The following is a 20,576-nucleotide window of genomic DNA, read 5'->3' as shown; positions in this document are numbered from 1 at the left end:
TGAACGCCTTGGGCCGGAGACGTCGCGACAGCCCAATGGCGGCCGCCTTTCGTTGCTCGCACGGCGATGCCAACGGCACCGTTGGACACTAGCGCGCCTTCAACTCGGGCGCACAGCCATGTCTGCCCTCTGCCTGCCGCCCCGTGACACGGCTAAACGTCCGACTCTTTATCGCACGTGTGCCCGTGACCGCCCGTCAGCAACAGTCACCGACGCGTCCAGGCAGGACTGGAACCTAACCGCGCCGGTTTCCCGGCCCGCATCACCTGGGCTCGGCGTTGGCACCATGCAGAAACGCCCTTGCCGCGTCCGGCCGCCCAGGACGGCTCCATGGCGCTCACTAATGGGGCCTCAGTTCATCTTTTGGAGGTTGCCTGCTTGGGGGCCGTTGACTCAGCATGGAGCCGTGTTGCAACGACGGGGCGTGCGTTTGATACAGCCTGGTTTGACTCAAGCCAAGGGCGACCAATTGGTGGTTCCCCAGATGCTTCACCGAGCGTCATCGGTCACATTGGTCCGCCCTGGTGGTCCTACAGCCAGGCCGTCTGGCGTGAGGCATACGCACTGCCCCATCTCCTCCCTCGCGGCGAGGAATGTCGACGGACACGACGAGCCTTGCAGGCATCCTCGAAGTGTACCTCCCAAGGCCACGTTGGACGGCCTTATAAGGCCGCGGCCATCTTGACCCTTCCCGTCTTCACTTCCATCACCACCAACATCACTCTTCATCACACGACCTCTTGGTCCAATTGACTCTTGTCTGCCTACTTTGCAACGCCATCACCTGAACAACGCATCATGTGCTGCAACGCCAACGTCGAGAACAACATCGTCATGGCCGACTACTCTCACCCCAGCCTCTGGCAATGCGTACGTCTTCCCGCCTCGCCGCCTTGCATCCGTCCGTGCCTTGCTAACTTGCCCTCAGTGCCACTGCGACGGAGGCTGGTTCTCGGTGGCGCTCGACGCGAGCTGCCCGTCGTGCCTCAACTACCGCTGCTCCAACTGCCAGTACTCGTTTAGCTCTTGAGCGCAGCAACATTCACGATCCGCTGCCTGAGACAGACGGGATAATTCACGACGAGACGGACGACAGATTGTACAACAGGCAACAGGGAACGAAGGCATGCATCATCATGATTGGGACTGGAATTGGGACTCGGGAGCATCATTAGACAAAGACTAGACACACGACAGCAATGTTGGACAGTGAGCAATGAATTGACGGATTTACGGCCTTGGGAATAATTCACGGTGTCTCTTGTCCTCTGTGATGTCTCGCCCTGTGACGGCCACCACTTTGAAGTGGTTGTGGTGGTTGTGGTGGTGACTCTTCGGTGCCCCACCGCCATTGACAAACCGTAAAAAGGCACACCGCGGGGCTCCCTCCTCGCAGCAAGCAAAAAAGCAAGCGGATGTGGCAGACGGCACTCATCAATGCCCCAAACACCAAAGGGGGTCTCGAATTGACACGCCGTGGTTGGACGTTTCGTGGGTTGTTGCCTGGTGACGGGGACCCCCTGGGCGGCACAGTCACTCACTCACTCACTCACCCCAGCGCAGCGGGCAGGCACATGGACGGGCATGGGTGTGGGCGGGCATGGCTGCCTGGTCGCTGGGGCGCGCCCCGCAGAATCGCTGCAGCGGGGGGCGGCGGCGACGGCGCCGGGCATGCAGTCGGGTGGCATGCCCCATGCCAGGGGCTTCGGACGGGATTCAGCCCTATGGCTGGCAGGCTATGTTCGCGGGAAGTGGGAGGGCAATGGCCCCGTGTGCCGTGTGCCGTGAAGTGTCTTTGACGGAATCGTTTGTGAGTGCCAGTCACCTCTAGTAGTGTTGCTTGCTGTGCTGGGGGCGCGTGGGGGGCACACCTAGGTAGGTAGGGGCGGTCGGCTCACGGCCGGACGGGCGGCGGCGGCGGCGGCGGCGGCCTGGAGATAGGTAGGTGGTGATGGTGGTGGTACGAGCTCGCCCGGTTGCATCTGCGAGTGCCTTCCTCGGTCGGAAAAACTTGGAAGCATGCACTGTACAGTAAGAGAAGGAAGGCAAAATTGTGAACAGCACGAAATACATGTTGATTGATATTTCAGGGGGGCAGCAGCTTTTTAGCGGGAATGGCATGCCCGTCCGCGACCTCCCTCTGCCAGGCAAGGAAGCTCTAGCAAGGTCCATGGTGCTGTACCTGCCGCCGGAGCGGTCCCCACCGGGCACGCGGGCGGCCCGCCATCCCGCCCGCCCGTCCATCCGCACGCCTCCGTGGGCCTCCACGTCGTCCCCGTGTGGCGCACCGCAGACGGACCTATGGTACCTGAGTGAGCCGTGGCACAGCACAGCACGATCCAACATCAATTCCGTCTCTTCCTCTCTCCCTCTCTGATCGAGCCGTTCCGCCCAGGACTACGGCAACCCAATCACTGTCTCCCTCGTATCGTAGCAAGATGGAGGACAAAGGGGAAGAGCCGCATACTGCATACATGCGCGCCGGTCCCTCCTTCTCTTCGAGTCTGTCTGCATCTCCCCTCCCCTCCCCTCCCCTCCCTCCCACGATGGCGGTCAGTGCCTCTGCACAGAGCTCCTCCGCGGAGGGTAGTGTACTTCCATCACACAGCAAGCATGCACCGCTAGCAGTACAATTTCTCTTACGTAGTACGAAAGCAGGTCGAGCTCGGGTGAAGTGATCGTGACGGTCCTCTCGAACAAACTACACAGCACGTCCCGACTTATTCGTCCGGCGCTTTCGCTTAGCACTCTGCGAGACGGACCAACATGCATCGTCGCCGGTAGGCACCAGCCGGTTCGCCTTGGCGCGCAGCGTTTAAACGCATCTTAGTAGGGTAGCTGCTGCACTGTGAGGGTCGGGCTCGTTCTCGCTTCGATGCCGACTCCTCCCTGCATCGTGCTGGGTCGCGTGCGTCGACGGCCAACACTCCCACGAGCCGCATCTCAGTTGGCCGTCTGATCCCCAACGGCACCCCGTGCCGTCGCATGTTGGAGTTGCGGCGGCCCAGATGCGACGCCAACTCTTCAGAAACCAGCACGTCGACCGCAATGTGATGTCAAGGACGTGGTAAGCAGACGTAGACCATCTGCTATAGCATTGTACAGGTGTTGGACATGGTATTATACAGCGCCATCATACAAAACAGGCTCGTCTCCTCACGGCACCGACGTCGGAATCTTGACCACGCCCCTCTTCCGGTCGTCGAACGGCGCTCCGTACCGCCATCCCGTGCCCTTGCGCGACCGCCCGTCCCGGCCTGCGTCGTTGACGCTCACCTCCTTGAACCGGAACTCGTACCGGTCCGTGTGCACCCGCGTTGTCCGCCGCTCCTCCTCCTCCTGCTGCTTCACGATGCGCCGCGCGACCGCGTCTTCCTCGCGCTGCGTCGCCTCCTTGAACCGCTCCATGCCCTCCTCGCGGCTGCGCTTGCCCTCGAGGATCTCGCGCTCCATCTTGATGAGCTCCGGCTGCGGCGACCGCTTGTCCGCCGACAGCATCGTCTCGTGGAAGGCCTTGGCCGCGTCCTCGCGCGTGAAGCGCCGCGACTCCGACACCGGCACGAAGAGCTGCTGCATCGTGAGCTTGTGCACGTGCACCTCGTTGACGGGCTCGTGCGGCGTGTTTTGCTCGCCCTCGCGGTATGACGTCTTGGGAAGCATGCTCATGACAGCCTTGGCGTATGGCGTCGCCAGCTTGTTGCCCTGTGTTTCTGTCAGAAGCAGCTCAAAGAGAAGGATATGAGGCAAGCAGTGAGCGGTCCAGATGAAGGATCAGCGAAACAAAAGTTCTAACCACGGGGTATGTCTTCAAGACTAATCGAATATTTTTTTGTTGTCTCATCATGTCGTTGATGGGGGAATGCAATCGAAAATCAGCAGGAAGAAGAGGCACTCACGTCTTTGACCCATTGCTTCTCCACCTCCTTCAACCGAACCACGGCAGCCACTCTCCTCACGTCGACGCCCATCTCCGCCGAGACCGCCTTGAGCGCCTCGCCGCGCTGCGTCACCTTCTCCCAGATGAGCTCGCGCGTCTGCTCGTCCAGCACCGGCTGGCTGCGGAACAGGGGGTTCTGCGGGAACGGCTGGTCGGCGAACGGCCCCAGGTACCGCGGCCCGCGGCCACCCTCGGCCAGCTCCCTGCCGTCGCGGGAGTTGATCCACTGGTACATTTGTTGCCGCGCCCGGCTCATCTTTTCGCGGCACGGCGTCGTCGTGAAGGATCGGGCAAAGGGGGCGCGGGCACACGGTGCGCAGGCGAACGCGTCGGTCGCCAGCGACGCGGACGGGGTTCGTAATCTGGGAGGCATTGTGTCGAAATTATTCAATGCGAATTTTCGTGAAATTCCGCACCATCCCGCACCAATGCCAGGCGAATGCGGTGGCTCGAGGTCGTGATGGTGTGTAGCTTGCGAAGAATTGGTGCTGTGGTAGAAGAGCTGTCGTGGATTTTTTCGGTGCCGGCAGATTATTGTTCCGCTCCGACCTCTGCGCTCCCGGGTAGGACATCAAACCAAAACATGAGCAACTCGAAGTCTCCAACGGACTCCCTCAATTGCGCTCAAGGGAATGGGGAAAGAAAATAGATGAATCGTGATCATTCTATAAATAAGGTGGCAAGATATTCGGCGCGATTATTCTTGTATTGCTTAGGCAGTGGTATATCTCAGTCCTTCTTGAACCTTGGAGCCCAGCTGTTTCGGGTGTTGGTAGCCACTAGGTTCAGGGCGACCCCGAGTCACATACGGCACATGCTAGGATTACCGGCAAATCATTCATCAACACAGTCGAGGCCTGGCAATAGCAATTGATAGTAAATATGTTCATTACAATGGATATGTCGAATCCCAGATACATCCGTGCTTGGTATCATCCATCGCGTCATACCCGTGCCCGCCCGTCCCTGCCGTCATGTCCCGGTTCGTCCCATAGATATGCCGTGTCGTGAATACAGAAATAGTGGTTGTGTGGCGCCCGGCTCAGGTGGAGGAAGACAGTGAGGCGCGGTTCTTCTTAGCCTTGGCCTTTGCCTTCTCCATTGCCTTCTTGCTCGCTTCTGTCTCCTCGGCCTGCTGCGAAAAGTCCTTCCACTTGCGCCAGCCGTCAAAGTCGATCAGGGCCTGCATGCAGCCCCACTCCATGACCTTGCGCTCGAGCCAGACAAAGTTGACGGGCTAACCCGGTCAGCGGGAATATCGTGAGGTGCGCGAGTGCGTTGCTTACCTTTGTCAGGAAATCGTTGCAGCCGGCGGCCAGTGCTTCGTGCCTGTCGCTCTGCAGCGAGCTTGCCGTCAGGGCGACAATGATGACGGGGCTCTTGAACAATGTAAGGTTCTCCAGGCGATCCCCGTCCTTGATCTCGTGCGTGCCGCCCGTCGCTTCGTCTGGCGGTCCTCCTGGCGTGGAGGAGAAGACACCGATGGAGTTGACCCTCTCCAGCCGCCGAATCTCTCGCGTGGCGTCGAGGCCGTTCATGACGGGCAGCTGAATGTCCATGAGAACCAAGTGGAAGCCGCCAGTCCGCCACTTGGTCACGGCGTCCCGGCCGTTCATGGCCGTCTGCCACCGCACCTTGAGCCGCTTGACGAAAGCCTCGAGCAGCTTCAGGTTGATGGGGTTGTCTTCGACGATGAGAACGTTGATCGGTGGCACCGACCCGTTGAGCAGCTTGCTGGAGGCCGACGTCGACAGCGTGTATTCCGTGGCTTTCTTCACCTTCTTTGGCCGGGCGCTCGACGACCGCGGCGAGGCGATGCGCGGCGGGGGCGTGGCGACACGGGCGGGCGTGGCCTCGGGGGGCGGACCGGGCGACTTGGGCATGGACGACTTGACGGTGGGCAGCGGCGGGTGATCTGAGGAGTTGGAATGAGTTCGGGAGTGGGGGAGCCGCGGGTTCATGTGCTGCTGCATACCGTGGTTCGGGACGGGAGGCGTCGCCGCCGGGTGGCCGCCTACGATTGTGGGCGACGCCGTGTGCTGTCGAACGAGCCTCGGTCGCTCCGAGCGGTGCTCTCTGTGCACGCGCGGGCGGGTGCTGCCGGGCGACGGGATGGGAGGGATGTGGCCGGTGCCAAGTACGGCGATCGAGTGTGTGACTGTGCCATTAGTCGGCACGGGGACAGTGTGCGCGAGATGGGGGGACGGTACGGAAGCCGTGACGGGAGGGAAGTATCCTTCGCCAGCCTCCGAAGGCCGCCCGTCGTCGGTCACGTAGTAGGTCGCTGCGCCGGGGGCGGGCGGTGCGCGCGGAGAGGGCTTGGGTGTGCGGCGAGGGATGTCGATGACGAGGGCTTCGTCGACCGTCTGGCCACCGGGGAAGTATCGGTCGAGGGTGCGGGCCATGAGCTCCTCGGGGCCCAGGAGGCGATCTTTTTCTTGATCGCGTGGATAGATGCGAATGTTGAGGTCGGGCGAGTCGAATGTCCGACCGAGCGAGTTGGCATACTTGCGAAGGATCATGTCACGTACGTCGTCGACCAGGTCCTCCTCGTTGATGGTGATGGTGGTGGCCGAAGCGTTGGGCCGCTTGACCCAGATCTTGCGGGTCACCATGTTGACGTCGATGGATTGTCGATGGCCCGAGTCTCCGGCTGCGTCGCCGCTGTTGGCAGCGCCAGAGCCGTGGAGCAGCGTGCGGATGAGGCTCGTCTGGCGGCTCGCGAAGAGGCTCTGCCGTCGGGGTGCGTCCGAGCCGTCCGCGGGTGCAGACACGGGGACGCGTGTGGCAGGAAGCAAGCCACCAATGCCAGAGGCAGGTGCGGCGGCGGCGGCGGAGGAGGCGACGCTTACTTGGTCGTGGTCGCGATCGTGGCCATGGCGAGGCTGCGAGTCGCTGTCGTCGGTGGTGACGGATCGGGGGATCGAGTATTCGTGGATGCTGCGGAGTGCGGAGCTCCCAGCCAGGGGGTTGGACGGCGGCGGCGGAGGGGGCGAGACGGGCGACAGATGGCGGGAGCGCGCAGCGGTGCCGTTGGTGGTCGCCGGGGATTGCGAGGTCGACGAGGACGGGGATGGAGGAGGTGGAGTGGACGATGGTCGGGGAGGAAGATGCTGGGAGGATTCCATTTGCGGTTTTGGCTGTGGCGGAGGTTGATCCTCTCGGGCTGCCTGTTGCGGGTCTCCGTCGAGCTGCTCTGGCTGTTGGTGGCTCTGCTGGTGGTGCCGGGGCGGCGGCGCTTGGGGGGCCTGATGAGCCCCTGGAACAGCGGCCTTGGCGGGCACGGCGGCCACTGGAAGAGCATCGCCCTCGCCCACGCTATCACCATCGCCGTGGCCGTGGGCCTCGTCGACCGCCGGCACGGGCACGACGATGTAGCCGCTGCTGCCCTGCCTGTAGAGCGTGGGCGCGTCGCGGGCGCTTGCGCGGCTCATGGACGAGTGCTCGCGGCGCGGAGTGCCGGCGGCGTCGTCGGCGAGGAGGGCGCTGCTGCGGGTCGAGCTGGCCAGCGACGCCGTGGTCGAGTGTCGACGCCGCGACAGGCGCGCCCTGATGCGGGACGCAATGTCGGACGCCATCATCCCTGGACGGCGGCGGCGGCGGCTGCAGCGGCGCGGGTCATTGTGCGAGGCGACGCAGAGCAGGGGAAGGGAGGGAGAGACGAAGCAGCGTGAGTGAGTGAGTGAGCGAGAGGTGAGCGATGAATCAGTCGACGGTGCGTCGAGGCCCGATGGAGGATCGTGCCGGGGCGGCTGAAGAAACGGGACGGGACGGAGGCTGAGTCGTGCTCACTCCGGGTCTGTCTGTGCAAGCAGCGCGCGGCTGACTGACGGCGAACGGGGGCGCTTGTGGGATTCTCTACCAAGGTATCGACAACGAGGAGAGGCAACCGGGCGACGGTAATATATGACAGACGTCTGGTGTCGAAATAGACGGCATCACGCCCGCAGCAAAACATGCCCAAGCGGGCGGGCGGCATGAGGCGCTCGCAGCGCGCGCTGCAGCACGCGTCCAGTTGCTGTGCGTTAGCGGCCACGGCGCTGCGGGCTGCAGATACCCGGACAGGAGGTGGTGGTGGTGCTCTGCTGGTGGTGGTGGTGCTGGCGTCGAGTGAGGTTGGCAGGAAGCTTTGCAGGGGTGCTGAGCCCAGGCATAGCGGCTTCGGGGCGTGAGTGAGGGTGGATAACATAGGTAGGTGGCATGGTCTGTCCAGGGTCTGGATCGAGATCCCACCAGCGATTCGGGCTGTGTTGGCTCCTGTTGCAGTTTCAGATGCTCCAGAGAGGTAAATTATCTGACGCCGGGCAGGGTGTTGGTTCATCGGGAACAATCTGCTGAGGCTCGCAGCTAAAAAAAGTCTTGACAAAAATTAGAGTCCGTTCATCGGTGGTCAATCGAAAGATGCAATCCGCGGTTGAAGAGTCGCGGCACACCGGGCTGCCTGGATGTTCTGGGCTTCAGCGCCGCATCCTCCAGCGTGGGTCCCGCTGCTTCAGGAACGGGAGCTCCCAGGGTTGCTGGTGCTCGTGCTGGCAGGTGCTGGCAGCTGGCCCACTAAACAACACCACCATTGGAGCTTGCTTGGGCCCGGTCACCCACCTCGGCGCTGAACCAACCGGCATCTGCCGACTTCATCGCGACCACTGCTCGGCACTCACAACCGCAACACGACATGCGCAGCCCGTCTGTATAAGAACCGCAAAACGGCCTTTTGCTGCCACAATGACGGGCATGCAGCTCGACCCCGAACACGAAGCCCCCCACGCCGCATCCGAGGCGCCCGTCCGCAGAGCTCCAGCCTCGCCACGCACCTCGGAGCGCATCCGGGCGCAGAACCGCCGCCGCGAGTGGCTCGAGCAGCACCCGTCGTACTTTGAGAGCGTAGAGCACGAGCTCGCAGGTATGTCCGCTGCCGCCTGCCTCGTTCTGTTGCGGCTCACTCACTCGCGTGGTGGCCGGCCAGCCGGTCAAGCCCATCCGCCAACATTTATGTACATGCTGACTCTGTCTCAAGACCCCATCCTGTACGCCCGTCTGGTCAAGGCCTTCCAGACCGACGCAGAACGGCAAACGGAGACCCAGGAAAAGGGCTTCGGGCGCATTCTCGAGGCGGACCTCGCGCGCGGCGAGCAGCGCGTCGCCGCCGCCGCCGCCAGCGATCCCTCCGCCGAGGCGACCAACGCCGGTTCCTCGGCGCAGCTCTCCAACGGCGCCAACGGGCACTCCCACGTGCGGACTGCCGACGCAAGCACGGGGATCGACAACCCGTGGGATGCGGAGGCGGAGGACAGGGCGGATGGTCGCGAGCTGTGGCGCCTGTTCTTGCAGGAGCGCTTCATCCGCGGGCGCGACGAGGAGTTTGACTATGACGCCGTGGACGGCGACTGGGATCTGGACGTGACGGCGCGTAGGGAGGCGCAGGATGAGTGGTTCGAGGATGAGGAGCCGACGTGGGCGGATGGGGAGGAGCGCGCGAGGACGGGCGAGACGGGCGTTCAGGACTTTTGATGTGGAGGGCAGCAAGTCTTTTCCGACGAGACTGTGTGAGGATCTACGTCTTTTTATGTGAAATGCAACATGACCAAAATTAGGTAAGAAGTGTGGCATCGCAAGGGAATGCCGAGTCTGTCTGCCCTGACCGTGTCTTTCGTCGGCAGACGAGCATGTTCACTTTCCAGCTCGGCACATGGCACTCCACCAAGACTTGGGTATATCCATGACTCTATTCCGCCCACGTCTTCTCGTATATCTATCCATCTGCTGTCGTCGTATCATTTAAATCATTACACAGTGGTATCTATCATCATCAACACGCGCGCCGCACCCGCGCCCAAACCGCCCACCGCACACATCGCCACCTCCAACAACAACCGACCGCAAGAGATGCCAAAAAAGACCAAAAAAATAATGGCAAAAAATAAAGATGGCGGGAACCCCACCCCCTCCCAGGACCGAAGCCAGAGGCCCCAGAAGAATCTCACTTCTCGTAGCCAGCCATCGCCAAACTAACCCAGCTCCGCCTGGAGAGGTTCGTCGGGTCCGGCACCGGGCGTCGAACCGACGACCTTCGCAGGAGGGAGAGGGGGCGACGCTCCCTGCACCCAACGACTCGGCCATTCTGAGTAAATTGCCATCCTCGCCGCTGACTGTTGGGGAATGAATGGGTTATTGGGGTATATAAGGGCTTGTTCGGTTGCTGGGGGAGCAGTGGCGGGCTGTGAATCGATGGGTGAGCGGGCCGCGCAGCCGGCGGGCAGCTGTTCCGTCCCATCTCCAACCCTCCTCCCCCTCTCGGCGTATGGCATGCCATGGCAGCCCTACACAACCCCCAGCCGCAGCATGTTCAGCGCCTCCTCGTACTTGGCCGGGTTATGGTCCGTCAGCATCCCCGTGCCGAAGCGCACCTCGCCGAACCGCGCCTCCACGTCGCGCACGTACTTGAGCACGACGCGCCTCGCCGGCCTCCCCACGGGCCCATCGTCGGGCAGCACAAAGGCGTCCCTTCGGAGCACGCGCTGGGTCTCAATGGCAAACACCTCGCCCGGCGGCACGAGCTTGGCGTTCTTCATGCCCTGCCGCAGCGCGTCGAGCGCCGGCGCGAGCCACTCCTCGTCCGTCTCGCCCGGTCCGCCATGGCTGTCGCCCGCGTGCATGGGCATATACTGCGAGAAGCCTGGGGCCGCCCACCGCGAGCGCAGGGCGCTCCACATGCGCGCGCGGATGTCCGCCTTGGTCTTGTTCTCGTCGCTCTTGAACGCCAGCGCGAGGGCCTGCGTGTCGTGAAGCACGCCCAGCGAGAGGTGCGGCACCAGGTCGTTGCCGTGGACGACGCTCGTGATGAGCCCGCGCGTGAGCTTACGCAGCGGCGGCGCCATGACGCCGGGCGAGCCGTACGCGTACACGTGGATGCGCCGGCCGGACGGGAGGCGGATGTCGCTCGACCGGCTGGGGGCCGCCGTGTGGGCGGAGGCGGTGCTTGACGGTGGCGGTTCGATGAGACGGACGTGCGGCTCGGCCGAGATGACGAAACCGGGACCCTCCGGGTTGGGTTGTGCCAGCATCACGCCCAGCAGGGAGGTGACGCCGCCGCCGAGCGAGTGCCCGCAGAGAACAAGCCCGTAGTCGGGGAACTCGCGCAGCGCCTCCCTGATGGTGACGAGGACGCGCCCATCGTCGCCGTACAGCAGCCGGCGCGCCGACGCGTGTATCCCCTTGTGGACCTTGTACCGCCTGCCGCGCCATATCATGTCGTCGTACTCGCACGTCATGTCGGCCAGCACGTCCTCGAAGCCGAGCGTGCCCCTGCAAGCGAGCACCACCGCCTTGGCGCCGTGGTCGAGCGAGATGTAGTGCACGAGCGGCACGCCCGTGCCCGTCGCGCCGCTCGCGTCGGCGCCGCCCTGCGGGTCGACAAACGACGCCAGCAGGATGCTGTCGGCGCCCGACTCGGTGTGGTGGACAAAGTGGCGCACGTCGTGGTGCGTCGACGCCTCCGACGCGCCCGGCACCGGCACCTGCGTCGAGATGCCCATGACCTTGAGGAAGCGCGACCCGTAGCACGCCGACGAGAAGCGCATGTAGCGCGCCATGTTGGGCAGCAGGTGGCCCGCCGGGAAGGCCCCGTCGACGAAGCCCTCGCGCCGGAGCGTCGCGAGCGCGTCCGACGCGTGGTACGCGCTCTTCTGGTAGTACGAGGAGAGCACCAGCGACGACTGCGAGTCGTTGGTCGCCAGGCTGTACAGGCTGGGCGCGTACGAGGCGGACCGTCGGTGGCCGAGCCCGTGGCCGCGGGTCTTGTGCGGCGAAGATGGCACCGCCGTCCCGTCCCCTGAGTAGACGCCGCTACGGGGACGCGTGCTCGACTCCTGCGCGGAATAGTCTGTGCGTATAATGGTCGGCGAGGCAGGCCGCATCTCGCCGTTGGTGTGGATGGAAAAGGCGTCGGTCAGGGAGACGATGGAGTCGCGGCGCCGATCGTGGATGGAGACGTAGCTGGCGCGCGACGAGGTGCGGCCGGGAATAGGTTCGGGAGTTTGCAGGTTCCGCTTCGGGGCGTCGCGTTGTGAATGCTGCGTCTGGGCCCGCGACGTCAATGCGGGCTTAGGCTTTGTGCTGTGTGTCGACTCGCCGCCGCCTGCCCCTTTCCATTGCGGCTTCGTCTTGGAAGGGCGGGTTGCGTCGAGGGACGGAGACTCCTTGTTCCACATGTTGGTCAGGGACTGGCTGGACCCCTTGAGGACCTGCTTGAAGCCCGTCTTCTTGTCGGAGCCTTTGTGCGCAGTGACCGACTCGCCCTTTTTCTTGGACAGCGAGCGCTTGCCCATGTCGAGCGCTGGGCGGGCCTTGTCGACGTTGACGCGGGATGAGGAAGCGGGCGGCGTGAGGGGAGACCGCTGCTTCTTTTGGTTTGCGGCGGTTTCATGATAGGGGATTGGCTGAGTCGGCTGTGACGTGTGTCGAGAGTTGGTGTGGCTATTGCTGTTGTTGGCATTGGTGGACGCCTCGACAATAGCTGGCGTCGAGGCAATCGAGTCTGGGTCGCTGTCGGGGACCGGGCTATCCGTGGTGACCAAGGTCGACAGCGACGCCGGCGACGAGTGGCTCGGCTTATGCTCAAGACTATAAAACGGGGCGTTGCTGTCGGTGGATGGGTGGCTGCTCGCCTCGTTGTCCCCTGTCACCTCGACGACTGCCCGGCCAGACTCCTCGTCCTCCTCTCCGTGGAGCGACGTCGAGCGAAACCTGTCCCGTTCGATGCGGTACACGACGCGGTACGAGTCTTGACGGCGATGACCGTGCGGTGTCCAGGGGCGATGGTTCGCTGCGTCCGGCACAAGGCCATGAGACGACGGGCCTCGCGTCTCGACGATCTCCGCCCCCGGTGGTGTCGGCAGAGACGGCAGGTTTGAGCCCTCGACGTCGACGGTGATGGTTTGTACGGATGATACAGAGCTGGAGATGGAGACGGTTGTCCCCGGGGCAAGGGAGGAGACGATGTGGTTTTTGAGCCGCGAGAGAACTGCCTCGTCGTCTTGCATGTCGCTTCTGGCATTGGAGCCATCCCCGCCAGTCACCGCCCTTTGGCCGGACAGCTCCACGATCCTTTCATCCTGCTGCTGGACGTCGACACGCTCACCATCATTAAGCACGACAACATCCCAGATAATCTCTTCGCAGGCACTCCTCCGCTGCTCCTCGGCCGGCAGCCGGCGACACGCGCGCTGCAGGTACGCCAACGCAGCGAGCGCCAGCACCAGATCCATGACGCCGACCTTCTCGCCCGAGGCGCCCGTGGCCGGGTTGTTGAACTCGCGGCGGGCGAGGGCGATGACGCCGGCGACGGCGCGCGACGAGTCGGTGGAGCCAAAGATCTGGTCGAGCGACGACAGGAGCACCTGCGAGGCGCCGCTCGCGGCAGCGAGGGTCGTGCCCGTGAGGCGGAACCCGGCCGAGGTCCAGAACACGGCGGTGGCGACGGCGCGGTGCAGGCCGTCGAGGCTGCGCTCGAGGAGGGACTCGGCCTCGGCGGCGGCGAGGCGCGAAGAAGACGTCGGGGCCTGGCCGCCGGAGCCGGAGCCGGAGCCGACGTCCCCGGCGGCCCGGGCCAGCACGCCCTCGACCATGCCGCGGGCTAGCTCGAGGCTGGACAGCGTGGTGAGGCGCGCGGCATCGAGGGAGTAGGCGCCGACGAGGGAGGAGAGGCGGATGGCGAGGCTGGTGGAGCGCGCGGCGAGCGTGACGGCGTGGGCGACGGGCGAGGGCAGCAGCGTCGGGCCCGGGTAGGGGTGATGCGAGGTCATGGCCGCCTCGATGTCCTTGTCTCTGCTTCTGCCTCGGTCTCTGTCGCGGTCTCCGGCAGCCATGTCGGCGGCGGTGGAGGCGCGCCGGCTGCTGCGCGCAGAGTGGCAGGTAATCGACGCGGTCGAACGTGGAAAGATGACGATGCTGATGTTGTTGTTGGTAGTGGCGTTGTTGGGGACGCTGCTGATGTTGACGATGACGATGGCGGGTCTCGCGTGTACATGGCCGTCGTCGCGAGGCGGCGCATGCAGTCAGTTCGTTGGGCAGCGGGAAGCAATCCCCTTTTCTTCTTGCATGCAGCTCCTTCTGCACAGGCGCGAACAAAGAGAGGGAAGGAGTGTGCAGATTGCAGCAGTTGTGTGAACGAATACGGCAATATTTGGGTAGGGAGAGTTCCCAGCAACGGGCGAGGGTTGATGTCACCACTCACCACCGCCCAGGTCGTTCGCTGTACAGGCGGTACGTGCAGCGCGCGCCCGCGCGTTGAGGGTCAACAAATTCGGGACGGCACATGCTCCGGCGCGGAGGGTATTGGCTGGACGGTGGAGCTGCTGCTGGTGCTTGCTGGTGCTTGTGCTGCTGCTGTGCGGTGGGTGGGTGGCGTCTTTGCATGTGATTGTGTCTCTCTCCTGCTCTGTCCGCTCCCTGTTCTGTCTTTGTGTGGCGGACATTGAGCTTGTCTTGTGCCTGTGCCGCCCCTGGGGACCCGTTTGTTTCGGGATGTGTGGGGAACTGTGGACCATCGCAACGGGCGGCCACGGAGCGGAGGGGCCAACTGGAAATGCCGTCTTGGACAATGGGCCCGGCTGTCATTGGCCGCGTCGTCGCCTGGCTTCTGCGTGTTGCGCGCGTCGGTGGGAGAGTCGGTAGCTCTCGACTCTCGAGTCATACGACCACCGCCGGCTCGCGTGGCAACATCCAGGGAGGCAAGCTTTTCGGCAGCTGAAGGCGGGCCTGGACAATACGTAGCCCACACAAGACGTGCCAGTTAAGGAATGCCTGATGAGGGCAAGCTAAAATTAGTCTCGCCCACCTGTAGTGATCACTGATGACGTTCCGTCCATGGTCCACCACCAGCATTTACCACTCTACGTACAGCTCGAGGCGGCAGGTTTGCAACTTCACCATCAGATGTCGTGCTGCTCGAACTGTGGAATCGGCTCACGCTCTCTTTGCCGATTGGACCCCCAAAATTATTGACAGTTGGTAGTGGTACCGAAGTAAGGCACCAAACATCTGTGCAAAGTCCAACACTCGCGTCAGTCCTGCTGTGACCCGTAGCCCAGCCTTGCAGAGACATGTTTAACGATATTACCTGTAATAAACGCGGGGCGAATAGAGGAGTCGCAGGACATGTAGCAAACGCGGAGAAGACTGGTCAGGCAAATGGGATCAGAGCGCTCACACACCCAGGGGCAGGACAAGTCACATGGAGCGCGCGTCCCGTCGGACGTTGGCTGGCACTGCGGGCGCGCTGCACGCAACTGCGTCCGTTGGAGATATGGCCGCTTGAAAGAATACAAGAACGCCTAATCTTCCCACTTTCAAATTGATTCACCGATGCGTCTATGTCGCCTTTAGCTTCCTGCTCAGTCGACTTTTGTCTCCGTGGCCACCCACTCGACTGGTTGCATCATGAACCGAGTACGCAAATGGGTTCGCAGAGCCGTGGGACGCGAGGTGGCGGCTCCGGGAGACCCGCCGCTTCCTTTCTTTGAGGACTCAACCCCGATCGACAAGGGTTCGGCAACGGCCCAAGCCGGATCTGCATTCTTCAATCTGCCCGGCGAGATACGCCTGGCCGTTCTTCTCAAAGCCTTTGGCAATTGCGACATGCACATGGATCTCCGCTTCGATCTTCCGCGCTATACTGCCGAAACCGCCGGCAAGCCAAATCAAATTCCCGTGCATGGTGGTTACCCTCCGCTCTTATATACACACAATGGAAAGCCGCGCGGTACTTGCAAAGCTTGGAGGTGGTACGGGTGCCGCTGCCATCGACTAAATCCGCGTGTCGAGTCTCCGCAAGGAATCCTTTATGATGGGTGCCTTTGGGGGGAAGCCATGTGCAATGCTTGGGTCGACATATTACCCATCCCCAACAGGTGCTTTATCGGAGCAATGGGCTTTTTGTTGTCATGCAAGCAGGCGTAAGGGTCAACCTGGGCCTGTTTCATACCGGAGCGCACAGCTGACATTGCTACGGCTAGGTATCACGAGGGACTCCAGGTTCTATACAGTAGGAACTGCATAATAGTGGAAAGCCAGTTCCTGGTGGATGGCTTGCTACGTCAGAGCACCATCCCAGGCTCCCCACGTCTACTGAGCTCGGCCATACACCTTGTCAGTGATTTGAGGATGACGTGGGAATTGCAACTCTTCAATGAAGAGAGAAGCATCGACGTGCAGATACGGGACCGGGCGCGGTTTAGACAGAAGCTTGAGCTCCTGCCGCGAGCCTTCCCGCACCTGCGCCAAGTGACTTTGCTGTTCACCGGAGAGTTTTACTTACGAACAATCTGGCCGAAGCTCATAACTGATGAAATGAAGGCCGAATTCTTTGACCCTCTCGTCAATATGAGTTCGAGACTGCCAAATATAGCAAAAACTTGGGTAGCGCTGCCAGACGGAGCATGGCTAGCCCTTACTTCTAGAGAAACGCGCTTGGAATTGCGAACCGAAGAAGAGATATACATGGAGAATACTTGGGGGTCGCAAGGATCGCAGTTATGGTACCCATTCACGGACGAGACTGAGGACCGTGGCCGGCCGGGGAAGGGGCTATGGCTCAAGTGTGGGGACCAGATCGGGAATCCGGGCTGGGACTTTTTCACTGGAGAGATATTCTGGGGCAATGTTTGTCGTTTTGGAACATGACGGCACATGCAGTGTTCATACGGTATTGGAATCATGTTAGCAACCAAGTCGATGCAATCCCAGTGTGTCGAGTATCAAATCACATGAAGGCGGATCATATTGCGATACAATACTTTCATAGTTCCGTACGGAACTGCCGATTCTGTCTCGTTGGGTCATCATCGGCGCATTCCTGTACGAGGTGGTAGTCGGTTTTGGAAATGAGAAAGGTAGACCAGCGGATTGTCTGATGTATTGAGCTCTTGTATGATTTTGCTCTTGTAGCGTCTCGTCTCAACTTCAGCAAGCGTCATTGTATTTATACCCTGCGCGCGCACACACTCTTAGTCCCATCGTAAACATGCAATGTCACTATGTACAGGACGGTCATCATGTAGTGTCAACATGCGGGATCACCATTCCAAGCCTGCCTATCAAACTCCCTGAAAGATACAGTACGAGCCTTCCTGAATGGGAACCAAGAAGGTGGGTGGGGATCAGCGAGAAAGATCCCAGGTCGCTGAACGTCATTTAGAACCAGGATCGGGTTTCCTCTCACTCATTCGGCCGCAATCGACCCTGCCGTGGTGAGAGATGAATGCAGCCCTCTAGAGTCATCGCTGCGCTTAGAGTCTCCTGCTATCGATTTGAGGACGCTCGGACATGCTCGGAGCGATTCCTCCATGTATCATAGCTCGCTCGCCGAATGTCCCCTAGCCCGAGCTAGTGGCCGTTGCTGGCACGTCCTCGAACTCGTCTTCCTCGTCCGAACCAAACTCATCGTCATCCTCGTCGTCATCATCTCCGCCATCTTTCTTCCCCGCCTCCCGTGCTCTCTCCGCAGTTTGCTCTGCCTTTAGCTTCTCACAGATGCCATCAATCTGTGCGCTAGCGTTGTCATCCTGTAACATGCCCTTAGCAACATGTTTGATCGCTTCACTTTTGACCGTGGAGACCTCGTCGGTGGCGGCCGCTCCCGAGAAAGATTCGCCGGTCACTGTGCTGTTGGACATCCACGCCGGCAGTGCGTTCCGTTCGGCAATCTTCTCCTTGAGAGCCTTCTCCGCCGCCTTGTCCGCCTCGGAGGGCCCGTCCGACGTCAATATGTTGACGGTGATGGACTGTGGTCCTGTGTTGGCCAGGCCTTTGACAGCTGTGGGCTGGTTCCCGCCTCCCTCGACGGGCACCGTTGCGGCGCGCTGGTGCGTGGCATCGCGAATAACCGGCCGGGCCTTCGAGAGCGCCCGATCGAAGTCGCACTCCGGGATGTAGACGGCGTCAATCTTGGGGAGAAGCTCGCTGATGAACTTGAACTGGTGGTGTAGACGCGACGATTGCTCGTGTCCTCCGGAATTCCGGTCTGCCTCAGATGTCAATGTGTGATAACAACGGTGGCACAGAAAGCCGTTAGGGCTAAAGTTGTCGAGAACTTCCATGGTCGTCCACTCGGCCTTGCAAAACGTACAGATATACTCTTTCTTCTCATTAGCCGCAACAGTGCTTCCCTGCACCTCCCTGTCGATGCTGTAGACTCGCCACTTGATAGCATCAATGGTGTGGCGATAATTGATGTAGTACCACGTGCGATTACTAGGCCGGAGATTCCCTTCACGCAATTCCTGCCTCGTGTGCCTTGTAGTAGAGAGAACCGAGTCAGCACGAGATGCCGGCCAGCCTGGCGCATGCTCTCGTACGCAACCATCACGAGACCAGCTGAGCATGGAAGACTCACATGGCCAAGAAACGGTCTTCGCTCAGTTTGCCGCAGATTTCATGTAGGTCCTTGGTATTGATGGCCATGAGATAGGCGAGGTGGTCGTCACGAAGGCTGCCCGAGATGTTTGTTAGAGGACGACGCTTCCTTAACAGACGATGACGCCACAGAGTGGCAGGCGGAGCTGGACGTACGCTTCGTGAAGTATCAAGGCGTCGACGAGTAGGATGTCGCGCGTCGGATAGAACGCCCGCATGACGGACTTGATGAGCGTCACGGCGAGGTCCATGGTGTGGACTTTGCTCCCGGGACAAGTAGAAGAGGGCGATGCGGTCTAGGCTTCGGGTGGTACGTACCCGCAAAGATGGGGGCGGCCTGGTTCACGACTCTGGCTGGGAAATAATCTAGATAGCGGGAGTGGCCGGCCATATGCAGATGGCATGCCGGCGGAGGTGACCGACCAGACCGCAGAGCCAGTGGCTTCGCGCTGCTAACAATGCGCCCGCGGTGGTAACGTGGTGTCTCCTTGGGCGAGTGCAGTGAGTAGCGACGAAGACGCACTACGCATCGCCCCGGCCGGTTCTTCATGGCACCGCGGCGATGCAACGCAGGACCCCCGCTTTTCGACAGCTGTCAATCGCCACCTGCTTTACTCCGGCAATCGCGTCTGCACCGAGAGCCGAGCCGTGCTGAGTGAGACTTGTGGGAAGATGGTCGACCCATAGCTCTAAGGATTATATATCTCCTATAATGGGTGCCTTACAGCGTTATATAGCCCTTATGACAAACCTATATATCTATATATCTATACATATAAGGGGCAAAGCCCCTAATTAAGAGATAGAGAAACAAGGCTCCTTTATATCCGGATACAGTTGAGCACTTTACAACGTCCTCGGTTTCGCCATGCTTTATAAAACGCAGCTTTTAACAGCCAGAGGTTAATGCTCCCTAGGATGTAATGGTCAAAGATCTGAGAATCTAAGGTATAGGGCCCAGACAACTCACGTGAGGAAAGAGTGGCGTCTGGTGGTAATAGGGCCCTCCATTCATGTTACCGTGAGCCGAGATGGGCTGGTGGAGCCTTAAGTACTGGTTGCTGTGCGTGCCGGGGGTGTAGATGAGGTGGCAGCTTGTACAATTGCATCTCAAGAGGGTATAGGCGCTGTTCTCGTCGTCGGTGTGCCTGGAACGGCTACACAATACCAGTTCTTTTCCTATTTACCCACGTCTTGTCAGCAGTCGCAAATTCACATTGTGTTTTAAGCGTCTCACGTTCAATATCTTACTGTGATTTCCTTGCAGTCACTCCCGACCGAAGGATTCCAAGATGTAAAGTCCGCCTCCGAGAATCTTCCAAATAAGAGAGTCAATTCGGCACATGTGTCGCCATAAGTGGTCTTGTACCACGCAACGCACTCGGCAGTCGAGTCTGAAGGGGCATCTGCGGGCCGCTCCTTGACTGTCGGGAGATCTGGTCGCTGACCAGGCGCGTAAGCACCGACACAGTAGTAGTAGCCGGCCCAGACAGCGTGGCAATCTCCCGCGAGAATGGGGTTCCACTCCAAGAACTGATCCCGGGTTATCTCTGGATGGTTGGACAGAATGTCCTCACAAGTGGTGTCCTATCAGCCAAAGCCATTCGTGTTAGCAACCTGTGTGGAAGGAGTAGATCTGTCGGGAATGTTACCAGCCTGATTCTGTAATAGTTTACACAATTGCTCGGCATGGGGCCGTGTGATGGTGTGGGCGTGAAGCTTGTGTCGACCGTTGGCCGCAGTGTTGGAACCCAAGAGAGGACCCAGCTGTTCATGATTGCGCTCCAGACCGAGTTCGCAGCACCTTTCAACCTTGCGGCGGCAGAGATTTCCAAGCTTGAAGTAAAGAGCGAGGGGGGACTGAGCGTGTGCTCGACTCCAACGCAGAATGCGGAATCTATCAAGGCATTCTCGGCGCAGTCACTAGAGGCGGTGGGGTTGAATCGTAGAACCTGAGCCACGGTAAGGCCGTACGTGTCGGCGATGCTCCGGCAGGGTTCACCCCTCTTTGCGATGTGCCATGCGTTGCAGCTTGGTGCGGCAGCGCTAGCTATTCCCAGCACAGCAGCGAGTGTAACAAAGATTCTGGAGGGGACACCGCCCGCCATGACTGTTCCTTTGAGGATCTTGATCGTGACGCAAGTAGTCAAGTGGGTGACTGGGGACCACGGGGCCGAGAGCAATTGAAGGAAGAAATGGGGGCGGATCAAGTAAGGTATTTCAAGGTCAG

At 60.9% G+C, this 20,576-nt stretch overlaps 6 protein-coding genes across 6 annotated transcripts; 2 read left to right on the top strand and 4 right to left on the bottom strand.

Annotated features, from left to right (window-relative positions):
• Positions 1-798: 798 nt before the first annotated feature.
• Positions 799-1,030, top strand: PLICBS_006362 (uncharacterized protein; the record flags this gene model as incomplete). The annotated part of the gene is made up of 2 exons (XM_065600928.1): positions 799-870; positions 929-1,030. The coding sequence occupies 2 exons, from the start codon at positions 799-801 to the stop codon at positions 1,028-1,030; spliced, it is 174 nt and encodes a 57-aa protein (XP_065457000.1).
• A 2,126-nt stretch (positions 1,031-3,156) lies between these two features.
• On the bottom strand, positions 3,157-4,310 carry PLICBS_006361 (mitochondrial 37S ribosomal protein mS45; the record flags this gene model as incomplete). Its single annotated transcript, XM_018328556.1, has 2 exons — positions 3,157-3,702; positions 3,897-4,310. 2 exons carry the CDS (start codon positions 4,308-4,310, stop codon positions 3,157-3,159), a joined length of 960 nt encoding a protein of 319 aa, XP_018172863.1.
• Positions 4,311-4,979: 669 nt separating this feature from the next.
• PLICBS_006360 (ssk1 response regulator receiver) lies at positions 4,980-7,515 on the bottom strand (the record flags this gene model as incomplete). Its single annotated transcript, XM_018328557.1, has 2 exons — positions 4,980-5,174; positions 5,224-7,515. The coding sequence occupies 2 exons, from the start codon at positions 7,513-7,515 to the stop codon at positions 4,980-4,982; spliced, it is 2,487 nt and encodes an 828-aa protein (XP_018172864.1).
• Positions 7,516-8,659: 1,144 nt separating this feature from the next.
• On the top strand, positions 8,660-9,445 carry PLICBS_006359 (uncharacterized protein; the record flags this gene model as incomplete). The annotated part of the gene is made up of 2 exons (XM_018328558.2): positions 8,660-8,837; positions 8,952-9,445. The coding sequence occupies 2 exons, from the start codon at positions 8,660-8,662 to the stop codon at positions 9,443-9,445; spliced, it is 672 nt and encodes a 223-aa protein (XP_018172865.2).
• An 809-nt stretch (positions 9,446-10,254) lies between these two features.
• Positions 10,255-13,800, bottom strand: PLICBS_006358 (uncharacterized protein; the record flags this gene model as incomplete). Its single annotated transcript, XM_018328559.2, has 1 exon — positions 10,255-13,800. The coding sequence occupies one exon, from the start codon at positions 13,798-13,800 to the stop codon at positions 10,255-10,257; it is 3,546 nt and encodes a 1,181-aa protein (XP_018172866.2).
• A 3,507-nt stretch (positions 13,801-17,307) lies between these two features.
• PLICBS_006357 (uncharacterized protein) lies at positions 17,308-18,597 on the bottom strand (the record flags this gene model as incomplete). Its single annotated transcript, XM_018328561.2, has 3 exons — positions 17,308-18,226; positions 18,327-18,422; positions 18,503-18,597. The coding sequence occupies 3 exons, from the start codon at positions 18,595-18,597 to the stop codon at positions 17,308-17,310; spliced, it is 1,110 nt and encodes a 369-aa protein (XP_018172868.2).
• Between the last annotated feature and the right edge of the window lie 1,979 nt (positions 18,598-20,576).

Source organism: Purpureocillium lilacinum (assembly GCF_023168085.1).
Source record: "Purpureocillium lilacinum CBS 284.36 DNA, scaffold_4, whole genome shotgun sequence".
Taxonomy (NCBI): Eukaryota; Fungi; Ascomycota; class Sordariomycetes; order Hypocreales; family Ophiocordycipitaceae; genus Purpureocillium; species Purpureocillium lilacinum.
This window is presented reverse-complemented; position numbering and strand designations above follow the sequence as displayed.